The sequence below is a fragment of the Dama dama genome, chromosome 12, assembly GCF_033118175.1.
Source record: "Dama dama isolate Ldn47 chromosome 12, ASM3311817v1, whole genome shotgun sequence".
NCBI classification, from domain to species: Eukaryota; Metazoa; Chordata; class Mammalia; order Artiodactyla; family Cervidae; genus Dama; species Dama dama.
In genome coordinates this window covers 71,644,498-71,669,222 of record NC_083692.1, presented here as the reverse complement: position 1 = coordinate 71,669,222, position 24,725 = coordinate 71,644,498, and the positions used below count along the sequence as shown (strand labels likewise).

At 46.4% G+C, this 24,725-nt stretch overlaps 1 protein-coding gene across 5 annotated transcripts in view; it reads right to left on the bottom strand.

Moving 5' to 3' along the window:
* The window catches only part of LOC133066493 (neuroendocrine protein 7B2), an 83,225-nt gene that overhangs the window by 34,870 nt on the left and 23,630 nt on the right, over positions 1-24,725 (bottom strand). For 4 of the 5 annotated variants that reach the window (XM_061157634.1, XM_061157636.1, XM_061157635.1 and 1 more), the window contains exons 1-2: positions 24,361-24,455; positions 22,618-22,850 (exon numbers count right to left, since the gene is read on the bottom strand). In XM_061157634.1, coding sequence (XP_061013617.1) covers positions 22,618-22,843 — 226 coding nt within the window. In that variant the 5' untranslated portion in view covers positions 22,844-22,850; positions 24,361-24,455. Of the gene's footprint in view, positions 1-22,617; positions 22,851-24,360; positions 24,456-24,725 lie in introns of those variants that run through there. The other variant, XM_061157638.1, reaches the window with a different exon arrangement.

Here is a 24,725-nt window from a genome sequence, read left to right as displayed (position 1 = left end):
ACAATGGACATGAGTTTGAGCAAACTCTGGGAAATAGTGAAGAACAGGGAAGCCTGGGGTGCTGCAGTCCATGGGGTTGCAAAGAGTTGGACATGACTTAGCAACTGAAAAACAACAACACAAATTTGTGGTAGGGATGGGTATTAGGTGAGGATATTGCTTTAAAAAAAAAAAAGGCAAACTATGCACTTGGAGCCTCCAGAACCTGGTTCCATCTAGAGTCCTGCTGTCTCCAGTTTCTCAAAGCTCCCAACTACATCTTCCTTTTTGAAACTTCACTTACTGAAGACATCCTCTGTCCAAAATCTAGGCGCCACATCTTTGTTCTCAATGATGTGACAAGTCCTGGGTGTCATTCCTGTGGGAGAGGGTCTCTGAGTATGAATTAACACATGGTACTCTGCTCCTGTATAATATCTTTGCACATTATAGAATTCCTGGGATAATTATTTTAACTTAAGTTCATGACTTCACTAACAGGAGGTTCCTGGCTCCCTGGTGTACCAGCCAAAGAAACAAGCAGGCTACATCCGGTTTTCAGGTCAGGAGAAAGGGCAATGGCAGTAATAATCCAGGTTGGCAGGCAAAAATCAACGTAAGGAGGACCTCAGAGGCCAAACCAGAGCCAAGGAAATGGCTACAACATTCACAGTTAGAGACTGAGCATCCAAGGAAATAGCTTCCAACACATAAGAAAATAAGGGATGTCTGAAAGTGAAGTGAAAGTGTTATTCATTCTATCGTGTCCAACTCTTTGCAACCCCATGAACTGTAGCCCACCAGGCTCCTCTGTCCATGGAATTCTCCAGGCAAGAATACTGGAGTGAGTTGCCATTTCCTTCTCCAGGGAATCTTTCCCACCCAGGGATCGAACCTGGGTCTCCTAGATTGAAGGCAAATTCTTTACCGCCTGAGCCACCAGGGAAGGATGTCTGCAGAAGCAAAAAATAGGGAAGCACTGAATGGATGAGCCAATAGGTGAAATCAACAGCAAGTCCTTATGATCATGGAGGTGGTCCTCTGCGCCAGACGTTAAGCTCTTTGGTAAAGCTTGAGTGTTACAGAGGAAGCAGGCCACTGGGAACACACTGACAAGGAGGTGTGAATAAGGGGCAGCAGAGACCACAATGGGTCCATTCTGAATGGGATGGAGATGGGAGAGGTGATAGGGCTTGGCACTCCACTTGCTTGGAGTCATCTCCTCTCTGAGGTTCTGCACTGGCCAGAGGAGCAGCAACCTGGCTCTGAAATCCAATCATTTCATATGTCAGCCCCCTTGTCAGTAGATTAAGACAAAGGAACTGAATTGGGGGTCAGAGAAGGCCTTTGGGCCATGACAAAGAACACTCCCACTTGGTCTTACTAATCGGTACCTACCTGATATAGTCCCTATTTCCCTTTCTCCATGCAAAGCTGCCATAAGTAGCTAAGCATCTTTTACAAAGAGCTAGCATAAGCATCGGAGAAGGAACCCCACTCCCATTCTTGCCTGGAAAATCCCATGGATGGAGGAGCCTGGTAGGCTGCAGTCCATGGGGTCGCTAAGAGTCGGACACGACTGAATGACTTCACTTTCATGCACTGGAGAAGGAAATGGCAACCCACTCCAGTGTTCTTGCCTGGAGAATCCCAGGGACAGGGGAGCCTGGTGGGCTGCCGTCTATGGGGTCGCACAGAGTCGGACACGACTGAAGTGCCTTAGCAGCTTAGCAGCAGCAGCATAAGCATTTGTTTTGGACAAACAGTGATCTCTTTGCAGGACATTCTTTTCTGAGTTTCTAAGCAGCTATTACCTTTTTTCTTTCTTTTTATTGTTTCTGAATTCTAGCCTCGGGAGGAGAGGGCAGATGGTATGTGTGTTGGAGGAAGGAGGGGCACTTGGACTAAATCTCCTGCAAACATTTGGTATATAGTGTTTCTGGTCTGTAGTCTGCCTATCTCACACAAATATTCCCAACTTCTTCCTTTTGTATCCATGTAATCTCTGCCTGGCAATAGTTAAGAATAAAACCACATCCTCACACACTGCAGATGGGAATGTATCAATACCAGGAGGCGGCTGCTTTGGGAAACAATCTGGCAGCTTCACAGAGCTTCAGTTCCACAGAGCTATCCTACGACCCAGGTCTAGGTATTGATATATACCCGAGAGAAATGAAAAGATATCCCCCCACAAAAACTTGTACTCAATGTTCAGAGAGACGTTAAACCATAATAGCTAAAAAATAGAAATTTAAACTAAGTGTCAATTTAAAAAATATTACGACAACATCAAAACCAATAAAAAGTGCTTAACTACTTATTCTATCTTCATTACTTAGTATAAACTAAGGGCCAAGCGCCATACCCAGAGCTAGGGCCCCCTGGCATGCTGGAGGAGACACAAAGCTGGCTGTCACAAAGTGTGTGGAAATGGAAGCAGCTCCCACCACGGAGGATAGAAGAAAGGCATCAGCCACGCAAACACTGAAATCATAAATCACAAGTTCCTTCTGAACCTTAGAAATGGCAGTCTTTCTTACCCACACATGGTATGTGAAGAAAGCATAATTCAAATTCATTCATAAATCCAGGCTTACAGTTTAAAATAGCCTTAAAAAACACTTTACAAAATTTTGAAACAGCTTCAACCTCCCCACCCACTCTACTAACCAAAATTTTAACTGCTGATGAGAAACAAATTTCACAGCCCCTTCTTTACTTGCAATAGTAGATAGCAGTGCTATCCTAGAGAAATATGATGAAAGCTACATAGTTAATTTTAAATTGTCTAGTAGCCTTATTTCAAAAAAAAGAAAGATGAAGTTTAATTTTAAAAAATGTATCCCAATAAATGCAAATTGCTATCATTTCATAAATAAGAAGGGCTGATGAGATATTTTGCATTCTTTTGTTTGTTTATTTATTTATGGTATTACCTTCAAAATCTGGTGTGTGGCTTATACGTAGAGTACCTTGCAATTCAAACCAGGCACCTGTCAAGTGTGTGGCAGCCACCCGTGGCTGGGGTCTATGCGGACAGCTCAAATCAGAGGAGGTGAGGTATGTTGTGCAGAAGTAGGGGCTCTGCAGTCTGCCTACCTGAGTTTGAATCTTGGCTCCATCATACTACTGTATGACTTCATCTATAAAATGCAAATATAAATTATGTCAATTTTAAGAGGTTGGTATGAGGATAAAATAAAAAAGGATGGGGGGAAGGGACAGTTATGGAGTTTGGGATGGATATGTACCCACCGTCACATTTAGAATGGAACTCTGCTCAATGTTATGTGGCAGCCCGGATGGGAGGGGATTCGAGGGGAGAATAGATACATGTGTATATGTGGCTGAGTCTCTTTGCTGTGCACCTAAAACTATCATAACATTGTCAATCAGCTACACCCCAATACAAAATAAAAAGTTAAAAAAATAAGATAATGGAACAATGAAATGCATAAATAATACAAATGAATAAATGAAAATAATAATAAAATTTTAAAAATTAAAAATATTTTAAAAAAATAGTAAAATAAAATAATAAAGTAAAAAAATATAAAAATAAAATAGACCTTGTAAAGTTTTTGCAGGATCCTGGCAAATGTTAAGTGGTTGTCATTTTACAATGCATGCACTCCATGCTTTAAAACTTATGTGATCCTGGACAAGACATCTTTACCTTTTACAATGTTCATTTTCCTTTTCTGTAAAACAGGGGTGATAGTAATGCTTCATTAAGAAGATTAACTGGTACAAACATAGGACTTAATAAATGTTCGTTTGTTTCCCCTTGGCTTCAGGTGTCACCAAACAGAGAAATAGCCAAAAGACCAACAGAACAGCCACAGAGGTAAATAGGCTTGGGTAGCTGGCAGACTCAGTCGTCACAAGGGAACTGCAGGCAAACATCCAGATGGCTCCAGCCTACCTCGGGCAGTCTGAGAAGGCCCGCAAGGCGTGCTTCTTTTGTAGTGCCTGTACCAGAGGCCATCTGACAGCAAGCAGGCTCGCTGCTTCATATGCTGATGGAAGATGGAGTTTCACCTTCTGGGATCTGTCCCTATGCATGCCCAGTTCAACTAGACGGCCATTCAGTGTTTTAAAGCTACAGCCGTGACTTGATTCTCTTGGTGTTAATAAGAAGAAAAACAAACTGTTTGTGTGTTATAAAATTCAAAATCTCTAATGGTAATGGCTTTGACTGCTTTCCTACTCTGGAGTTTTGTTGTTGTTTTTTTTTTTTTCATATTTAATGGCTTATACAAGATTTTGAGAAGGAAAACTTAAAAATTTTAATTAGAACCATATCCTAAATATCCTTCTGCTCCTCTGCGTATTTGTTTATTTTTTCTTAGGATTGATTTGTTAAGAGTTTTGGAATTACCAGAGAAGAACTTTTGAGGATGTTTGAAATCCATGATTCAAAACAGGGAGGGTCCCAAGAGTGATGGGATTGCTTATGACACCAGAAGGATCCAGCCATTCCTCAACCCAGGAGCTCAGAACCTTCCACCCTGCACTTCAAAATGTTGTAAACCCTCCCAAGGTTTTAATGTCCCTTCATGCTTTTAATGTTCCAGAAGGCTCGTTTTTGAATAATAAAACTGCCACAAGAATCACTGAGCTTTAGATGACAGCAAGGACTCAGCCACCCCTCCCACCAACGGAAAGGGAAATTTCAGTAAGACATGAACAGTACTTGATTTTACCTAAAGGGACTCACATCTCTGACTCCCCATTTCTCCAGGGAAATCAATAAAACTAAGGGTATCAATTAAAAAATGAAATAAAACAACCATCACAAAACACCCTCCACTGACGTAGGCCCCCTCCTGACCCAGATTTATCTCGATCACCATGTTCTTTCTCTCAGAAAGTGGCAAAACCCACACCTTTAAAAAAAACACGGGAGTTAATACTGATATGGTCAATTAAATAAACAGAATTGAGTACAGATGTCTTACCAAAGGGCTTCCCAGGTGGCACCAGAGATGATGAACCCATCTGCCAATGCAGGAGACATAAGAGATACTGGTTTGAACCCTGAATTGGGAAGATTCTCTTGGAGGAGGGCATAACAAACCACTCCAGTATTCTTGCCTGAAGAATCCCATGGACAGAGAAGTCTGTCAGGCTACCACCCATAGGATCACGCAGAGTCAGACAGGACTGAAGTGACTTAGCATGCATGCACTTCTTACCAAAGTGGAAATAAATATCCTGAGAATCTTCATAGAGATTTTTCAGGATACTCATGTGATTCTAACTATCTCAATGGCATCAGGCACATTTTAGGGAAAAGGGACCCTGATGGATGAACGTACTTTTAATTCATTTGAAGGCAATGATTTTAGATTTAAGGGACTTTGCAGTGGGTTGGGAAGGGGTGCCCAACCACAGAGATGTCATTTAAACCATGAAAAGGTTTTCATTCAAAAACCCCAAGAGTTTCCCTCAAGTTGATGTCCGTTCCCCGTCTGATGGAGGGAGAAGAATGACTGTGAAAGGAAGGCTCTCTGAGACCAAAATTGGAGACACAAATAGAGGCTGAGACCCCTTAGGCATCCATCCCTGGCCCAGCCCATGGCTGGGAAGAAAGAATGGTCTTGGGATTTATTATTACATACTTTGGAGCTGCATATCCTGAGACTGTGGCCTCCTTACTATAGTTACTGTACTTATTCCTTACTTATTGTACTTACTCCTTACTTACTGTACTTACTCCTTACTGTCGCCTCTGTCCCCTTCAGTATTCTTTTTTTTTTTTTCTTTTTGGCCACACAGCTTGTAGGATCTCAGTTCCCTGACCAGGGATTGAACCTAGACCACAGCAGTAAAAGCCCAGAATCCCAACCACTAGGCCACCAGAGAACTCGCCTCCTTCAGTATTCCTTATGTACAGTAGCTACTCAAGACGTATTTGTTGACAGAATGGCCTCCATTTGGTGAGACTGGTGTAACTAAATGGTTCGAAGCAGGATATGTGTTATTTACACACATAAAAAAAATTCTAGCAGAACACAGATGACCAGGGATCTTGCAATAACTGTTCCTAGAGGTGAGCTGACAGTGAAGTGAATGAAGCTGAGGGTTCAAAGTCTCTCATTTGCACAGACTGCTTCCAAGGCCCTGGACCTAATTTTGTAATTTGGTATTATTTGTCTTAAAGAGGGTTTCCAAATTACATAAGCTTCAGGCCTCACAAAGCTTGGATCTGTTCTGGGCTTGTTCTTAAAAGCCATCCATGAATGCCATTGTGGAGTTTTCATCTGCCATTATTTTAACTCCTGCTTAGCCAAAGGCAAATATAAATCATTTAGCTCTGGAACCCTGGACAAATTAGGTCTGGGTTTCCTCACTTCTGAAAGTGACAGGTGACTCAATAGGATTCCTCAGATCCCAAAAGGAGAGATGTGGAGAAGTGAGACGCAGGGGGAGAGGGGGCGGCGAAGGACCTGAGCCCTCAGCTCCGCTCCTGGCTGCGCTGCTGGTAGCTGGTACGTCCGTCACCTTCAGCAAGGAACTTCAGGACCACAGTGCGCTCTTCCATGGGACAGGACAGGTGGACCAGATGCTCTCTGAAGACCCGTCTTGTCCTGCGCTGCCCTAACCTAAGCCACGGGCCACACCTCTCACCCACTCTCACCAGATGCTCACAATAGCTGCAGGGAGTATTCAGTGGAGAATTCTGGCGAGTTTCCGGCTTCTAATTCAGTGTTCCTTCTGCTATACCCCATTAAAGCTATTTGCCAGCCGAGCAGTATTTAAATAAGGCTGATGTCATTGTTTTTGATGGCCTTCAAAAATGCACTCTTGTCATGCTGAGTCAAAGATGACGCTCTGACATGAACCAGCCTTGTAGCATGTGGTTGTGGCGACCGTAAGCGTGCAGCTCCCTTCCCACGAGAGGTGCTGGATTTGAAGCTGCAGCTGATTGAGACAGTCTGCAGGGAAAGGTCGTTTTGTTCTCTTGCCTCCAAGCCAAACCAGGTTTCTTTTTCTCCACTCTCCACTACTTGACTGCCCACTGCCGACGGCTAGACAATCATTGGAATCACCTGGGGCACCAAAAAAAAAAAAAAAAAAAAAATCCTCAGCAGCCTCAACTCCCTAGAACTACCAAATATAAATTCCTGGAGAAGTTGTTGGTTAGTTGCTAAGTTGTGTCCAACTCTTGCGATCCCATGGACTGTAGTCCACCAGGCTCCTCTGCCCCATGGGATTTCCCAGGCAAGCATATTGGAGTGGGTTGCTATTTTCCTTCTCCAGTGGATCTTCCTGATCCAGGGATCGAACCACATCTCCTGTATTGGCAGGCGGATTCTTTACCACCGCACCACGTGGGAAGCTCTCTGGAGAGAGAGTCCATAAGCTTCCCAGGTGATTCTGTTTATCTATCAGATGAGAATCTTGCTGCTCTCTGTAGCTTTCTCTATCCTAATATGCCTGGAAATGCCACAGCACTTGAAATAGTCTATCTAGCTACTCTGATGCCTCTTGCTACAAAGTCAACTGGGGTAGCTTTAGCTGGGACAAGTAGTAACAACCAGAAAATAGCCCTTTCACAAGAGAACACCCGTTGTACTATCCAGTTACATGAGGTGTCCAGAGCACACAAATCCAGACAGACAGAAAGTAGATTAGTGGTTGCCAGGGACTGGGAAAGGGGAATACGAAGTGAAGGGAGGAGGCGGGTGGCAGAGATGGAGGGGGAGTGATAGCTAAGAGGAAGGGGGTTTCTTCTAGGGGTGATAAAAATGTTCTAAAGTTGATTATGGTGATGAGTATATGCTGAAAACCATCAAAGTGTATGCTGGAAGTGGGTGCATTTTATGGTATATGAATTATATCTCAATCAATAAATAAGTAAATAACCAGTCCTAACCTTCCCTTCCTCCTCTGTACACACATATAAAAACACATACACGCACCAGGCCAACTTGTGATCACTGGCAGGTTAACGCCAAACACCCAACAAGCCTCTGTGTTGGACACTCAGCCTCCTTATCACCTCACTCACCTGTGACCACTTGTTAATACTTGCCTCTCTCTCCCCCATCAGACACCAAAATCGTCCCAGGCTGATAGCACCACCTGGTGGCCATCACAGGAAATCTCTGCCCAGGTCCTTGTGCCCTACCTTCTCTCATGGTCTGGGGACCTCAGGCATAAGCCATTCTCTCCTCTTTCCTGCTTCCAGCTTCAGGGTTCGATTCATTCTAATTTAGGTAATTAAGTATTTATACACAAGCATTCCCTTCCTCTCTTCTCCCAATCCTTTCCCAGAGTCCAGTCCCTCAATTACTGCTAAAAAGCGTAAGGAACTTTATGAGCCTGCACTCTGAAGACGGCAAAATCTGAAAGTGGGGAGTCACAACTAGATCTACTAAACACCAGCACATCCTATTAACAAATATTTCAGAGAATAAGAAAAGCAAATAGCTATACAATAGATAGAAAGATGGTCATGTTTGTTAGTAATCAAGTAAATACAAACTGAAACAAAGAGACATCTTTTTTTGCCTGTTAAATTCAAGGATTTGTATGGTAATACTCATAGTTAACAAGTGAAATAAGATTCCCACAGAGAGACAGAGAGAACAACCTTATTAGTCGAACATTTACAGAAATCAATCTGATACTATGTAGGAAATGGAGCCTAAAAATATGCATGGAGTTTGACCTAATTTTTCTTTTCATAGAAATATATGCAATTATATACGATTTTCCAAATCATCCATAATGACTTTTATTACTTTTATAATAAAAATTACTGTAAATAATTAGTCCATACCATCTAGAGAGTCTTTAAGTGAAGTGAAGTTGCTCAGTCGTGTCCGACTCTTTGCTACCCCCTGGACTGTAGCCCACCAGACTTCTCTGTCCATGGGATTCTCCAGGCAAGAATACTGGAGTGGGTTGCCATTTCCTTCTCCGGGGGATCTTCCCGACCCAGGGATCAAACCCAGGTCTCCCGCACTGCAGGCAGACGCTTTAACCTCTGAGGCACCAGGGAAGCCCAAGAGAGTCTTTAAAGGTACCCCAAATATCCTTTTGAAATGTGCTGTGGCAGGAATAATAGAGCCTGTAGAAAACTGGTTCTCCACAGGGGGCGATAATGATCCACAGGTGACATTTCTGGTTGTCAAAAGCGAAGGCGTTCTGCCAGCATCCACAACAAGAGTCGTCTCTGGCCAATGTCACAGGTCCTGAGGATGAAAACTCTGCTCTAGAGTCAAACTCACATGATTTGAATCTAGACCCATATCCCCCTTAGCTAGTCAGTCCTGCCCAATTAATTACTCACCAACTCTACACCTCAACTTGTCCTTGCAAGAGGAAAGCATCTCATAGGAATTCTGAGGACAAAAGTATATGCATATATATATATACACTACACACACACACACACACACACACACACACACACACACACACACATGTATATCCACCTGCAATGCAGGAGACCCAGTTTTGATCCCTGGGTTGGGAAGATCCCCTGGAGAAGGAAATGGCAACCCATTCCAGTATTCTAGCCTAGGGAAATCCTAGGGACAGAGGAGCCTGGTGGGCTACAGTCCATGGGGTCACAAGAGTTGGACACAACTTAGCGATTAAATCACCACCATCACCACATATACATACATATATATATATATATATATATAGTGTTTGGCACATAGTAGATACAAAATCAATATTAGTTCTCTTCCCCTAAAACATTTAAAGAAAGAAACTATTATGTTTTCCACTAGTTGCCTCTCAGCTTGTCTGCTTAGACTGGAGCGAGGCTGATGGTCACCATGTGCTCGCCTCGGTGCTGTAACTGGGGGTAAGGGATGAGATTTGACTCGTCATTAACCACAAAGGAATGCCCTGAAGCAGGGTCGGGAGGGTCGGGAGGCCTGCGTGGGCGGGCAGGCTGCAAAGACGGCTGCGTGGGTACCAATTGCTCACTCTGCTCAAGGCCTGGATCTGGAGAGCTGAGAGTGGGCTGACCACTCCCTGCTTGCTGCAGGCACGTCCTGCCGTCACAGCCCAGACCCCTAGGCACCACAACCCTGCCTTTAAAAAAGCCAGAGGCGATGACCGGGCTCCAGAGTGCTGTATACAGACCCGGTTCAATGAGAACCAACTGCCAAAATTCTCTTCACTGACCACACATGTGGGGAGGGGGAAAAAAAAAAAGCCCTTCTGATATTAGCATAATGCATCATTTACTGTCAGAAGGACCGCTCTTGTTCCCATCCTTTTGGTAACATTTTCAGGCAAGAGCACCTGTGTTGTTGCCATATTTTTGCACACTCCAGCGACCAAGGACTATTCAGAGTCTGGACAAACTCAACAGATGACCCCTCCCATCATCTGCTGAAAGATTAAGAAAAAAGAAGAAAGCAAGAGACCCACTGGTTCAGCTCGGGAGACGGGCGTCTCATACTTTACAGCAAAGGGACTCCTCCCAGCAGGCCTGTCCACTCCTGCTGCCTGGGAGGAAAACGTTAGTCACCCGCATCTCATCCAAGCTGGGCTGGGCTGGTTGACAACAGGCCTGCTGAATCCTTGGAGCGGGAGGATGGTACCAGGAAGGTCCCCTGGGCCTCTGCAGGGCCGGCCAGTCTCCTGGACTGACTGTCTTCTCAGCCACAATGTCTCGCACAAAGATAAACTCTGACAGGCCTCCATGGGAGCGGGCCAGCGGTGTCCTGAGCCTGCCGGGGAGCCCCGGGGGACGGGCCCATCACCACAGTCGTTACGGGCCCTGGGGGAGCATCCCTCTGCCTTGCTCAGGCCCGATGCCATGCCAAAGCTCTCTTCCCACTGCAGTGTTACCTCCCACTGGGCACCAGTGTCCTCTGAAGTGCCGGGAAGGGTCGGTGTCTGCTCCCCTGGGAGCTTACAATCTAGGGTGTCCAAGGGAAGAACGACCCGGGACAGTGAAGCCACTAGAGGAATGAGCCGGCGTGCAGGTAGATCATCCAGCCCTTGCTGAGCGAGGTGCGAGGCAGGCCCCCTCTATTCTCTGACACCCACATGCGCTGAGTGACGGAAGCGACACCCACCTCCAGCCCCTGAGACCCCACCGGTGCTGCACTGAGTGTGCATGTATTTGACAAAACACAACGCAGTACCCACCCCACCTCCCACCCAGTACCACCAGCCCACTGCTGCCTCCAGGGCACCTGCAGGCTCGGGTGACCTTATCTGCCAGCAGACGGAGAGCTCATTGGACACTCTGCAGACAAGGGGACGGGCTGGGGAGGCAGGTGCTGCCCTGGGGGAGTTTAGGGCCCTGAGCCTCACAGACCACCTGCCCCTGTCGCCAGAGGCACTTGCAACATTCTTTGTATAAATCTTTTCTTTTTTTTTTTTTTAAGCGCTTTTATTTCTTTATTTGGCTGTACTGCTTGGCATGTGGGATCTTAGTTCCCCAAACAGGGCTCAAACTCGTGCCCCCTGCAGTGGAAGCGGAGAGTCTTAACCACTGGACCATCAGGTTAAGTGCCCCCAGATCCCCTTAAGGAGAGAAATTCAGTGACAACCTTAAAAGTGTCCAGCCTTCCTGCCACCTCCTCCCCACCCCCAACCATCCTGCACTCAACACATTCTGGATAAAAAAGTCTATTTCCTCCTACCTCTTCCTTCGTGAACCTGAGTCCCCCTGATCCACATGTTCCCTCCTCAAGGAAGCCCAACTCAAGTTCAACTGACCTGCTACATCTTTTCGACTGGTGAGGGGCAGGCTGTGGGCACAACACCTTACTCCCCCCAGAGCTCCTGTCACGGTGACTATGAGAACAAGATGCTGGACTCTCAGCTTCTATCCCAGCCTGTGGAAAGCGTGCATTTCCATTTCTATGTCCTTTTTCCTCACCTGGACTTCAAGCTGCTTAAACAAGGGCTTCTGGTTACAATAAGAGAACACAGGCCCAGCTACTAACCAGCAGCTCCTTGGAGATCAGTTTGTATTTAGCCAGCCCACCCCACTGGAGCTAGCAGGTATGTGAAAACACAGCTCATCATTCCTGATATGGCCTGTGTTTTCTGATTCTTATCCTTCAGGAGGGCTTCCTAGGTGGTGCTAGTGTTAAACAGCCTGCCTGCCAATGCAGGATACCTAAGAGACATGGGTTCTATCCCCGGGTCGGGAAGATCCCCTGAAGTAGAAATGACAACCCACTTCAGCCTTCTTGCCTGGAGAATCCCAAGGACAGAGGAGCCTGGCGGGCTACAGTCCACAGGGTTGGAAAGAGACATACACGACTGAAGTGATTTAGCACACACGCATTCTTCTGGAGGCCTTGAGACTGAAGCGCCGATGGAAAACGCATCCAGGGATGCGAAAGTGAGGGGAAAGGCTGTCCAATCCTGCCGCTGCCCCGGGTCTCGGGAAAACGCCTCAGTCCCTCACGTCAGAGTTTAACCTTTACTAACAGGTTAGAAGATAATGGCTGACTCTTAACTAGTTCACAAAGATCCTTTGTAAATACATTAGACGTACGTAGGTTGGTTTGCAAATGTCCAGGCCACAGTTCCTGGCAGGTGGTAACATGCTTGCTCAGTCACTTCACCTGTGTCCAACTCTGCAACCCCATGGACTGCAGCCCACCAGGCTCCTCTGTCCATGGGATTCTCCTGGCAAGAATACTGTAGTGGGTTGCCATGCCCTCCTCCAGGGCATCTTCCCGACCCAGGGATCGAACCCTCGTCTCCTCTGTCTCCTGTATTGGCATACAGGTTCTTTATCACTAGCACCACCAGGGAAGCCCAAATGTGTAGGTACTCAATAATTACTTAGAAAGTTAATAAAGATGGAAATATGTTAAATGGTATTTTGATAGAATGCATGGTTCAGGGGAAGTGTACCGACCAGGGCCTGCCAGTCACATCCATGGAAACACGGACATGTAGACAGCCTCCTTTCAAGCCACTGAGAACATGCTTTCCAACCCATCTGCACACCATTCTCACACCAGCATCTCCTACATGCACATGAGCAAGCTCTTGGCTTGGCAGTTGACTAAACAGCCAGTCGTCCTAACTTTTAAGATGCTTCTATAACCCATGTCACAGCCAAACACAAGACTTATACAGCCACCCAGAAAAGAAGTAGAACAGAGCACTGTTGAGTATGGAAAAGTTAATCTTTACTGGTTTTCAGGAACCATCCATCCTCACTGCAGACACAGTTCCTAACTCCTAAGGTAACACTAACAGGCAGCTTAGCAGTTCCTAAGGCCAGAGGTCAACTGGTTCCTCCAAGTCTAACATGCAACTATTGCAGGCAATTTTCCCCAGGCCAAGTCTAGGAGGACACGGGGAACAGGAAACACGGGATACCACTACAGACATACCATCTTCCAGCCCTGGAACCTTTAACCTAGAAATACATACGGTTGAATGAAAGCAGTAATGACCATGACAGCGATACTTCCCATTACGAGTAAAACTTCATATTGCCCCAAACACTTTTACACACATGATTTAACATGACGACTATATCAACCCCGAGAGATGGTCTGGGTAGCTCACCTCCGTCTTCAGACTGGAAAACTAAACTTCATAGTGTTTAAGGGACTGACTTAGTGCCACACAGCTGGTCTGAGCCAGGACCCAAACCCCTGGGCTTCAAGCCTCACCGTTCCTGCTCCGCTCCACAGAGACCACATCCCCCACCATCCACACCACATGCCCCTTCTGCTACTCCAATCCCACGGCCTGCAATGGCTGAAAGTCATGCTTACTTTTAACTGTGGTGCCAAGCTGTGATCTGCTAAACCTTCCCAAGCCGGCTTCCATAGCTTTCTTTACGACCACGGTGCCAATTTGTTCCAAGAGGGCAATTTTGTCAGACACTTTGCTTTCTGAGGCTTCCTATCCCGGGATCACCATCTGCCCCAATTCGCCTGTGGTTTACCACGACTCCCAGCATCATTACAGCTTCTCAGCTAAATATCACAGGATTAGCCAAGTCGATGGGGATGGAAGACAGCTGGCTGGAGAAATGCAGTCAAACCCAACACAGCTGGTTTGCCAGCTAAATTGAAAAGATCAAGCGATGTGACTGCAGGCAACATCACACTTTTTTTAATGGTTAGAAAGGTTCGATCAAATATGACAGGGCTCAGGAAAGGGTTTTTTGCAAACCATAGAGTATTACATAAGATTTGGTTACCATTTTCCCATACGTGTGTGATCCCCTTTGCCAATTATCTGTGGACATCACGCTCCGCGGTGACTCAGCGGCTGCCGTTGTCACACCCTCTCTCCAGATGGTGAGTCTCAGGTGATGTGGGATGAGGTCGAGGTCCCAGCTTGAACCTGCTCTGGGCTTCAGACGAGACAGTGTGTCTGGGAGGACAATCTCCAGAAGCCTGTATGCACCAAGAATGAGATACACCCTGGGGAAAAGCTCAAACTAAAGGGAGAAGGAGTTTGGCTGGCCAACCAGAGGCAGGGACAAGCTCTGCCTTCATGGGCAGTGGGGGTGTGGAGGGAAATGGGGCTACCCCTTCTCCAGCGGATCTTCCCGACCCAGGCATTGAGCCGGGGTCTCCTGCATTGCAGGCGGATTCTTTACCCACTTTCACCCCTTTGGTGCCCGATGCCCAGTTAGGTGTTTCTCCCGTGCAACCTCTCCTGTGAATCTATGGAGAGCATGGTGTGCGGGTGGGGCGGCGGGTTGTTGGGAACAGTGAGAAATAAAAGGGAAAGCTCTGTGTCCCTAAACCTCTTTAGAGGTACCAGAGGGGTCTCCCCCTATCTTCACCACCCAACACTTATGACAGACTCCCTGAGGCTGCAACTGCTCAGAGGCTGGAGTCCAGAGGATGAGGGGGTGCCCAGCAATGGGGACAAGGAGAGGAAAGAGGAGAACATGGGTAAGTGCCCCAGGGTAGGGACCAGCCCTCTGTGTTCTGGATCATGCATGGATTTAAGACACTTTGAGGAGCTGGGATTCTCAAAGGGTAGGAGGGAAGCCAGTGAGTATTGGATTATCAGGGTTAAATGCTCAAACTTACAGGCTGGATGATCTGAACTAAAATAACACCAGTTTCACCTGCTGGCATCTCAGAGGTCAGTGTTTCTAGGACACATACTGTGAGAGGGTCTTTCAAAAAACATTTCGTGATCATCCATTACATGCCTGGCCCTGTCTAGGCCCTGCACACAGAAAAAGCAGGTCAGACCCTGCGTCTGCTCCTGCAGATCTCATAGTTTGGCGGGGAAGGGAAACGGCCCTTTATCATAAGTGCCACTTCATGGGCAGTCTATATGGAGCAGCAAATTCAAAGAAAGGTCAACAATGAGCCCAGGAACAAGGATCATCCCTAAAGATAAAACTGTTTCCCAGTTTGGTCCAAGATCAAGCCTGTGCTCTACCATACCATTAATCAACTAGCCTAAGAAGCAGCATGCTCTGTACAGCAGACCAGGATAGAAGAAGGATATACCAGAGTCTAGTGTGTTTGAACCAAGTTCAAATACAAACTGCATCCCTAGAAAAGTCACTTCTCTGACCTTCTCCTTCCACCTCTGTACAATGTGGCAAAGAATACCTGCCCTCCTCGACTGAATCAAGGAAGTGATTGTGAGGGGTGAGGAGGAACAGCTGATTCATTGGAAAAGACCTTGATGCTGGGAAAGATTGAAGGGAGAAGAAGAAGAGGGAGACAGAGGATGAGACGGTTGGATGGCATCACTGACTCAACAGACATGAACTTGGGCAAACTCCGGGAGATGGTGAGGGGCAGGGAAGCCTGGCGTGCTTCAGTCCATGGGGTTGCAGAGTCAGACTCAACTTGGTGACTGAACAACAACAATAAGAACAACAAAGCATGAACTTCACTGCATCCTGACACACTTCTATGTCTTCCCTTTTTTCCCAGTTGAGGAAAGACCTAAAGCCCAGCCTCCACCTGAGCTCTTGGTTTCATCTCCTCCCATATCCTCCCATCAGTCATCTGCCCTTCATCCCATAACATTAACTCTCTCTCCAATGTGCGTGCATGCATGCTTAGTTGCTCAGCCATGTTTGACTTTTTTGCAACCTCATGAACTGTAACTTACCAGGCTCCTATGCCCATAGAATTCTCCAGGCAAGAATACTGGAGTGGGTTGCCAGTTCCTCCTCCAGGGGATCTTCCCAACCCAGGGATCAAACCTGCATCTCCTGCATTGTAGGCAGATTCTTTACTGTCTGAGCCACCGGGGAAACCCCTCTCTCCATCAGCTCTTGCCAATTAGCACTTCGACAAGTTCAAATCTCTAAAACAACAACCTACACAAAAACCTTGCTCATCTCTCCATCACCAACCCCCTCATCCTTCCACAACCGTTTCACAGTCTTCTCCCACAACCTGACATTCTGGAACAGACTTCTATATCTTGTCTTCTATTTCCTGCACTGTGGTTTCTGGCCCCCACTATTCTGCAGAACCTGTTCTACCCAAAGTCCCAGGAACTTCAGTGAGGTTACACTTAGCATACACTCCGCACCAATGGTCCTGATTTTATATAAATTCTCTGCTAATTTTGACAAAGTGATCACAGCCCCTTCCTGAAACTCTCATTCTTTGGTTACACTGAACCTGTCAGTTTCTCCTTAATGCCCAATCTTTCTGGGCTTCCTTTGCAGATTCTTTTACCTGGCCCTATAAATGGAGTCTTCCAGGCTTTTTCTCAGGTATCTGCTCTTCTTAATTAATACTTCACCAGGAAACTTCATCCATTTCTATGACATCAGCCACCACTAATATGATGATGACTATCAAACCCCTTCCTTCACCCAGAGAGCTCTCCTGTGTCATATACATCCAAGTGCCTTCCGGACATCCACACCTGGATGTCCCAGGACACCTTAAGCAACAGTAAAATAAGTCATCATTTTTATCTCCTTATTCCCCTACCACCAGAAAAAAACCCAAATTTCCCCCTATTCCTTTTCAATTTCTTATCACTATTGGTGTAATTGCCTAAGACAAAAAACTGGAAATCATCCAGGGAAACATTAAGGATTTGAATTCAGGGTGAGCTCAACAGAACCCCAAAGGACATGAGCCAAACTGGAGGCCCTGCTGCACTCAAAGACAACCCTTCCAGCCCATTGCTCTCATTGGCTCTCCCAGGATGAGGATAACCTAGAAACAGATTTTAGTCAAGATATCTGTCTCAGCCCCCAGCCCTTCCTCCAACTGCAGACAGAGGCTAGCCTGAAATTGAGAGGCTCAGGTCAGTTGATCAGTGTTTAAGACTCTTCTCTTCAACCGGCACCTTTGGTGGCTCAGTCGGTAAAGAATCCGCCCACAACGCAGGAGACCACAGCAATGCAGGAGATTCAGGTTTGATCCCTGGGTCAGGAAGATCCCCTGGAGAAGGAAATGGCAACCTACTCCAGTATTCTTGCCTGGGAAATCCCACGGACAGAGGAACCTGGCGGGCTACAGTCCTGGAGGTCTCGAGTCAGACACGCTTTAGCAACTAAACCACCACCAACCTTCAAATAGGAGGCAACTGGTGCCCCCTGGTGGTCAAATGCAGGCACTGCGGTTCCTTTACGAGGCCAGAGGTTGACGAAATAGAGGCTCCTTAGCATCCACCCCTTTAAACAGACCTTATCTTACAGATTCTTTCTCCACCTGACATTTATTAAGTAAATAATTTTTGTTTAAAGTAAAAAGAAATTTTAAAGCCCAAAATTTAGCGTTATAAAAAGGAATTTTGGTATTTGTATGTTTGGCAATATCGGTTTAAATTTATTTGGGATCCATTAAGTGCCAGTATATATAAATCCCTCAGTGGTTTGATATCTGGTGTTATCAGGTGGTCTAGGAGGGTAGGGGGAAATGAACCCGTGGCATTGAGCAGACCCCTTTCTACCTGAGGCTGCTATCCTGAAAACAGAAGCACATTTTCTGATTGGATTCATCAAAAGCTAACATTAGTGTCTGCTGGCAGAGCCACTTCTGACTCCCAAGCATTTCTACCTCATAGCTAATGGCTCTCTGAACTAATCTCTTGGACAGCTGGTGACTTTCCTTGTTTCTGGGGAAAATATAACAACAGTAAGCAGTTATCTATGTCATTTTGACTAATGAGCCGATTTGAGCTTGGGGACACAGCTGAGATGCAAGGTGCATGGTAGCACGGCTGAGATGTACTGGTAACTGGGTGAATCACCCACAATAATATCAGGGAAGGCCATTAAAGACTGCAGCTATGCTCCTGATACTCCACAAAGTGAGAAAAGGCTTGCCTGATTCAGTTACTAACAGCACCCACTTTTCACATGTAAGTAGGCTGGAGCCCCACTTTATGTATAAGAAAACCAAGTTTCAGGAAAGTCACTGAGATCACACACAGCTTGTAAAAAGTATGCTTAAGACTCAATCTGGAAAAATAAACTACCATCCAAAAAAAAAAGACTCATGCCAGGTTTTCCTTTCCATTAAACCATGTTTTCTTCTCTATAAAACAATTAGTTGGTGCCTGTTTGTCTTCACTCTGTTTTTGTTTTGCTTTAGGTTACAAATTTACACATTTGAAAGATATTCCTTACCAAGTCATGATTAAGGTACCTATGGAGAAGTGAAAAATAACCTCCAACCTCTTGATGCTTTGGGCAAACGCTTTCTCCCCAGCGACCATCTACAGTAGGTCAACAAGGAGGCTGGCTTAACAACCAGGAGGCTGGGTAGCAGGCTTCAGGAACCCTCTTACATCTACATGCTTCAGGTCTAGTAGGCCCTCTGCTGGTTTTGTTCCAGAACTGCAGAAGTCCCCATTTCTCAATACGCCCCTGGAGGGAAGGTAGGAAACTTGCACCCTGGGGATCAGTCGATCAGTCGTCGTCAAAGTAAACAGACCTTTGGACGAGCACATTATCACCGAGGTCCTGATTTTTAAAAGAGAGAACAGAAGTGGAATATTTTCCTTGAGCTTAAGGGGAAGAAGTCTCAAGAGACCCAGATGTCAAATAGAATATAAATTCTATACTCATATACTTACTGATGCCAGATATGTTGTTGTTCAAAGTTGTATCCAGTTCTTTTCCAACCTCATGGACTGTAGCCCACCAGGCTCCTCTGTCCATGGAATTCTCCAGGCAAGAATACTGGAGGGGGTTGCCATTTCCTTCTCCAGGGGATCTTCCCAACCCAGGGACTGAACCGTGTCTCTTTCATTGTAGGTGGATTCTTTACCCTCTGAGCCACCTGGGCAGCCCACTGCCAGATATATTTAGTTTTAAAATATTTATTCAAATACACATCCATTCTTCAAATATTTACCAACTGCCTACAATGTGTCTGGGTATAAAGCAGTAAACAAAAGATGTGGCCTCGTGGAACTGACATTCCAGTGGGAAGACAGACAATAAACAAGCAAGGAAATAAACATTCATTATAATTTTTTTTTTAAATGCTAGAGTTTAAAAAATACAAAAGGGCACCATGGCAGAGAATGGGGAGAGCTCCTCTGGGCAGTTGGGCAGGCCTCTCTGAGCGGATGACTTTGAAACTGCAGCCACACCAGCCTCCCTGCGCTCATCTTGAGGTTTTTGCATTTATATTCTGGGTATTCTTCCTATAAAAATTCGAAAGCCTTTCTAACTTGGTCCTTCATAACAATATACTAAAATAAATGTTGAAGGTATATGGAAGATAACCCAGGCATCTGTCAGACCCCTGGGAATTAGCAGGAATGATTGTCTGAGCAGAGACAATGCAAATAAACAAGTGAGCTGAAACAATCATACACTCACATGAGAAAATATTAGACCATGCAATAACTTAAATGCCAAAGTCCACAACAGGAAAAAAGTCAGGCTTCCCAGTTTGTTTCCTCTTCCCTCCAAAGTCTTTGGGCTATTTTCTCTGTTAGTTTGCATTCAAGCTGTAATAGGCAGAATTCTATGATGACCCCCCCACTCCCCCCAAGATTCCCACCTACTGGTGCACACGCCCTGCAGTAATCCTCTGCCTTCGAGCGTGGGTGCGGCCTGGGAACGCAGTGGACTATCACTCCGTTGACAAATGACGAAGACAAAGGGACCATCACTCCTACAATGATACTGTATGATGATTAGCAGACTAAAGGGACATTCTCCCTCTGGCTTTGAGAAAGTAAGCTGCCAAGCTGTGAGAGGCTTACAAGCAACCTGAGGGACCCCACTGACGGCCAACCAGAGAAAGGGGCCTTGGTCCCACAAGAGCAAAAAATTGAATTCTGCCAACAATCTAGATGCATTCCGAAGAGAACCCCAAGCTCCAGCCAGGACTGCATCTCCTGTCAACACTGAGATTTTCAGCCTGATGAGACTCTGAGCCGAAGGCCCTGCTTAACCCATGCCCGACTCCTGACTAAAGGAAACTCTGACGTAACAAGTAAGTACTGTATTAAGCTGCTAAATGTCTGATAAATTTTACACAGTAACAAATCTAGAACACAAGCTGATATTCATACCTTCCACAGACACTGTTATAAGAGATCCAACACGGCTATGACATCACACTGCACGCGCGCTAAGGCGCTTCATTCGTGTTTGGCACCGTGTGACCCTGTGGACTGTGTAGCCCACCAGGCTTCTCTGTCCTTGGGATTCTCCAGGAAAGAATACTGAGAGGGTTGCCATGCCCTCCTCCAGAGGGTCTTCCCAACCCAGGGATGGAACCCACATCTCTTCCATCCCTTGCACCAGCTGGGGTCTTTACCACTAGCGCCACCTGGGAAGCTCATGACATCACATTACCCCAAGGGTAATAAAAACAGTTTTTGATTCTGAATTGTTCTAAGCCACGCTTTCGTATCTCCATACCTTTTCACTTGCCATTCCCTGATGAATTCCTATTCAAACTTCAAAACCCAGTTCAAACATTGCTCCTTCAAAGAAGCATTTCTTTAAAGCCACCACCTCCATCTACCCCCAAGCAGAATAGGTTATACTTTGTTCTTCACTTCCGTGGTAGCACCTTGCCTGTATATCTGTCAGAACACTGGCCCTGACACAGTAATCACCTCCCCTTGCCCCTACTCCCAGACAAGAATCCTCTAGAACAGAGCGGTCTCAGCGCCTTCTGCACAGTGGCTGTCACAGAGCAGGTGCCAAACAGCTGGCTACTGAGCAAAGACAAGGAGGCTCTGGATAAACACAGGCTGCGGATGGCCAGGGATTTGCTGTTTCTCTTCCGCACAGATGATCAGGCTTCCAGTATTAAAGGAAACCTGGGAAACTGTCTCCATGACAACAGCTGGGTGACTAAACAGCACTTATGATTAAAGGGGCATATTCATGTCTTGAAAGAGCTGGTCTGAAATGGGTAGGTGTGTTTGAAGCCAGAGGTGGCAGCAGGTACTGGGCAGGATTTAGATTCACCCCAGAAGGGGTGGTGTGAAGCTCTGTCTGATTTGTTCCCACCTCAAGCCCCGTGCTAGGCTGGCATGCTTTTGATTCAAGTCATCTGCGTTAATCCACTCCTGAAATCAAATGTCAGCCACATACACAACAATCCCACAGAGTTAGTTTTTCTCAGTGGTTTAGAACTATGGGTAAAACGACAGAAATGAGAATCATATGTCAACAATATCCATGGCATTCCCTGGACCCCCAAGGCAGATAGCTGTTGTAAGAAATTATAGACTCAGGCAAAATTATACAAAATTGATGCACGGGAAATAGCATTTGCTGGTTGTATGTTTTGACAAAACTCAGAGAAAGAATTCACATGTTTTCTTCAGACCCACTCCTGTGCCCAAGCACCTGAAGTGCTCTCTTGTGTTCAAACAAAATTAACCATCCTCCAGCTTTAGGGCTCCACCTCAGTGGAGAAAGAGAACATTCAGAATCAGAGATATAAAGCCAGGCATGGAAATAAGGCACCTGCTCTTAAGAGCTGCTCAAGACCTAGGCTCCAATTCTCTATAAATAAAGCGCTAAGCAAAAAAGTACCACTTTCTAAGAAAAGTATTAAAACTATATTGCCAGAAACTCAGGGAAACTCAAGGGGGCAATCGTCTTACCACCATGAAACAATTAAATTAACATTCGTTACACTTTAAGATATATTTTTTAAGTTTTTGACCTAAACTCTTAATGCCAGTACGTCATTGGCTCCTTCTAGGTTTATCTGATGTCCTCCTTAAGAATCAAATCAGATCCTTTAGGTCCTATATTTTGAAGATCTTTTTTAAATACTGGCTGGCAGTGGTTCAGAGGTAGGCAGCTGGGGATACAATTTCCCAAAGATCAGTTTGGGAGAAGATGTGGGATCTGGGATCTAATCTTTTTTTAGTGACAACGCTAGATGTTTCTTCATTCACTTGATATATACTAACGTATCAGACTTTGTGCTAGATGCTAGGGCTACAGCTGTGAATTAGATAAGGTCGCTGTTATCACAGGACTTATATTCTTATGTGTCTGCATGTATATGCTGTATAGTATAAGAAGAAAGGGAAAACAGGGAGAAAGTAGAGTTTCTTCAATATGTATTAATTATTTTACTGCTAATAGAAACTGCTAATAGTGAAGGACAGGGAAGCCTGGTGTGCTACAGTCCATGGAGTTGCAAACAGTCAGACACAACTTAGCACCTGAACAACAGCAATGATAGAAACTGCTAACTGGCAGGACACAGTAAATACCTTCGATACTCTGCGGGCCCACAAGGTTCATGGCCTGGTGAGCTGGGTACTCTACCCGAGGCCTGGCAATGCCCAGCTGCTCCATCACGCCATGGAGCAGCCTCTGGATGTCTGTTTCTGAGACCCGGTCTGGGGTTCTTGGGCTATAAGCAGCTGTCGGAGTCCATCCAAACATCAGCCATAACACCAGGCCAGACAGCATGGTAGAAACCATCCTGGAGACCATTTTTAACCTGCAGAAAAAAGACCACACGTACATCGATTGGCCACAATCATCAACTGTGATGATGCGATCATGTGATCACTCCAGGGAGTGATTCAAGGGCCGCCCAGGGAGAGACTGCAATGAAAATTCTTAAGGGTTTGCTTAGGCCTCACATGTCCACACTAACCAGGAGATGAGCTGTGAGAAGGTATTAAAGAAACAAAATTGTCCGAGATGGCCAGTTCCCTGTGTCCTCACATCCTGAAAGACTAGACGATAATGGCAGTTCTGTCATTTTTTATTGTCCTCATAGCTCTCTGGAAGTTCTGCACCATTCCTCCTCCACCACTCTCTCCGGCTTTTAAACAAACAACAAAACTTTGCTTCCATCTTGAGAAAGGGAGAGGGAGAGTGACATCTTGGCTTTCCTCGTCCTGGGGAAGAACAGGCTCATGGGAAGGCGCTGGAAGACGCACACCGTACAGAAGCACAGAGAGCTTGGGGCTGGCAGAAGAGACCATCTTAGCTGAGCAAACACGGAACACACCTGAGATCCTGAGTGCGGATGAATATATACACAGCTCAGGCCTGCCCTGCAATCTGGGAAGAAAGAGGAGGGCTGCTTGCTGCACCAAATGAGACCAGGGGGTCGTAGGCAAATGCCTCAGCTTCCGTCTCTGCTAAAACGGACGAGAAAAGCATCTGTCTTTCAGGGTCACCGTGAGGATAAGTGTGGGAGCACATGCAAGAGCGCAGAGAACAGTGCCGGGCACAGAGACCCCCAGATTGCTGTTATTAAGTTGGCAATATCACCGCACTGTTCTGGAGGTTGGAATTGGGGGGATCGAAAGGTGACGAGAGAAAAGAACAAGTGAAAGAGAAGGTGAAAGTCGGGGGAGTCAACCTGTCCTGAACGTTGGCTTCTATCTATGCAACCGCAAGCCTGCAGAACAAGAGAACAAATATTCACACAGATTCCGTCTGCAGCTGCTGGACCTTAGGGCGGACACCTCAGGCAGGGGCCCTGCAAACCCTCTTCTGCCCACCCTGCTCTGGGAGCCGGCAGAGATGGTGGCGGCGTGCATTTCTCCCCTGAAACGGAAATATTCATAACCCCCAAATTCTAGTTCTGTAAAGGAAAGGCTTTTAAGAAGCCACTCTCAGATGGAAAACCTTGTTCTACAAAGAGCTGAGAGAGCAGAGCCCGCAATCTGACCAAAAGGCCAGAGGCAGGCACCCGCCTCTCCGGCCATCTCCGTCTTTCCCTCCTCGGCTCTGCACGCAGGATGTCTTTGTTTCATTTACACCCCCAGCCAACATCGTTCAGATTTGACGAGCTACCCAACCTTCTTCCTCCCGACTCTTTCCCTCTCATTTAGAGCCGATCCTCCGATTTTCCCACCCATCCTTTGTCTGCCCCCAGCCTCTGGCTCAAGGATTTCAGCGGGACGCCCTCCCCCACTCCCGATCGCGAAGAACCCGTCGGCCGGGGGTGGGCGTCAGGCCGAGGTCTGAGCTGGCATCAGCCAAGGACTCACCGAGCTGCAGACGGAGGAGCCTGCCGCGGTCTGGGCCTCTGCGGGGGTCGGGCGAGAAGCGGGGCGATCTGGGTTGCTGGTGCGTCACCTCCCACCTCATCTTAGCCCCGCCCCGTCCCTCCTCCAGCAGGTGGAGGCTGCTGGCCAGGACTCCCCAGAAGCCAACCCAGAAGCTGGGGGCCTTTCGCCCACGCATCCCACATACACATCTCCCCGAGGCCCTCTTCCTCCGTCGACCCCTTTGGAAGTAATGAACCTTTTCTCAAGCAATTATCTAAACAATGGGCTAGATTGCCTCCCCACTTCTGTCCTTCATTTGCAATAGCACACCTTTAATTTTGCCACTTTTCAGCTTTTTAAACATC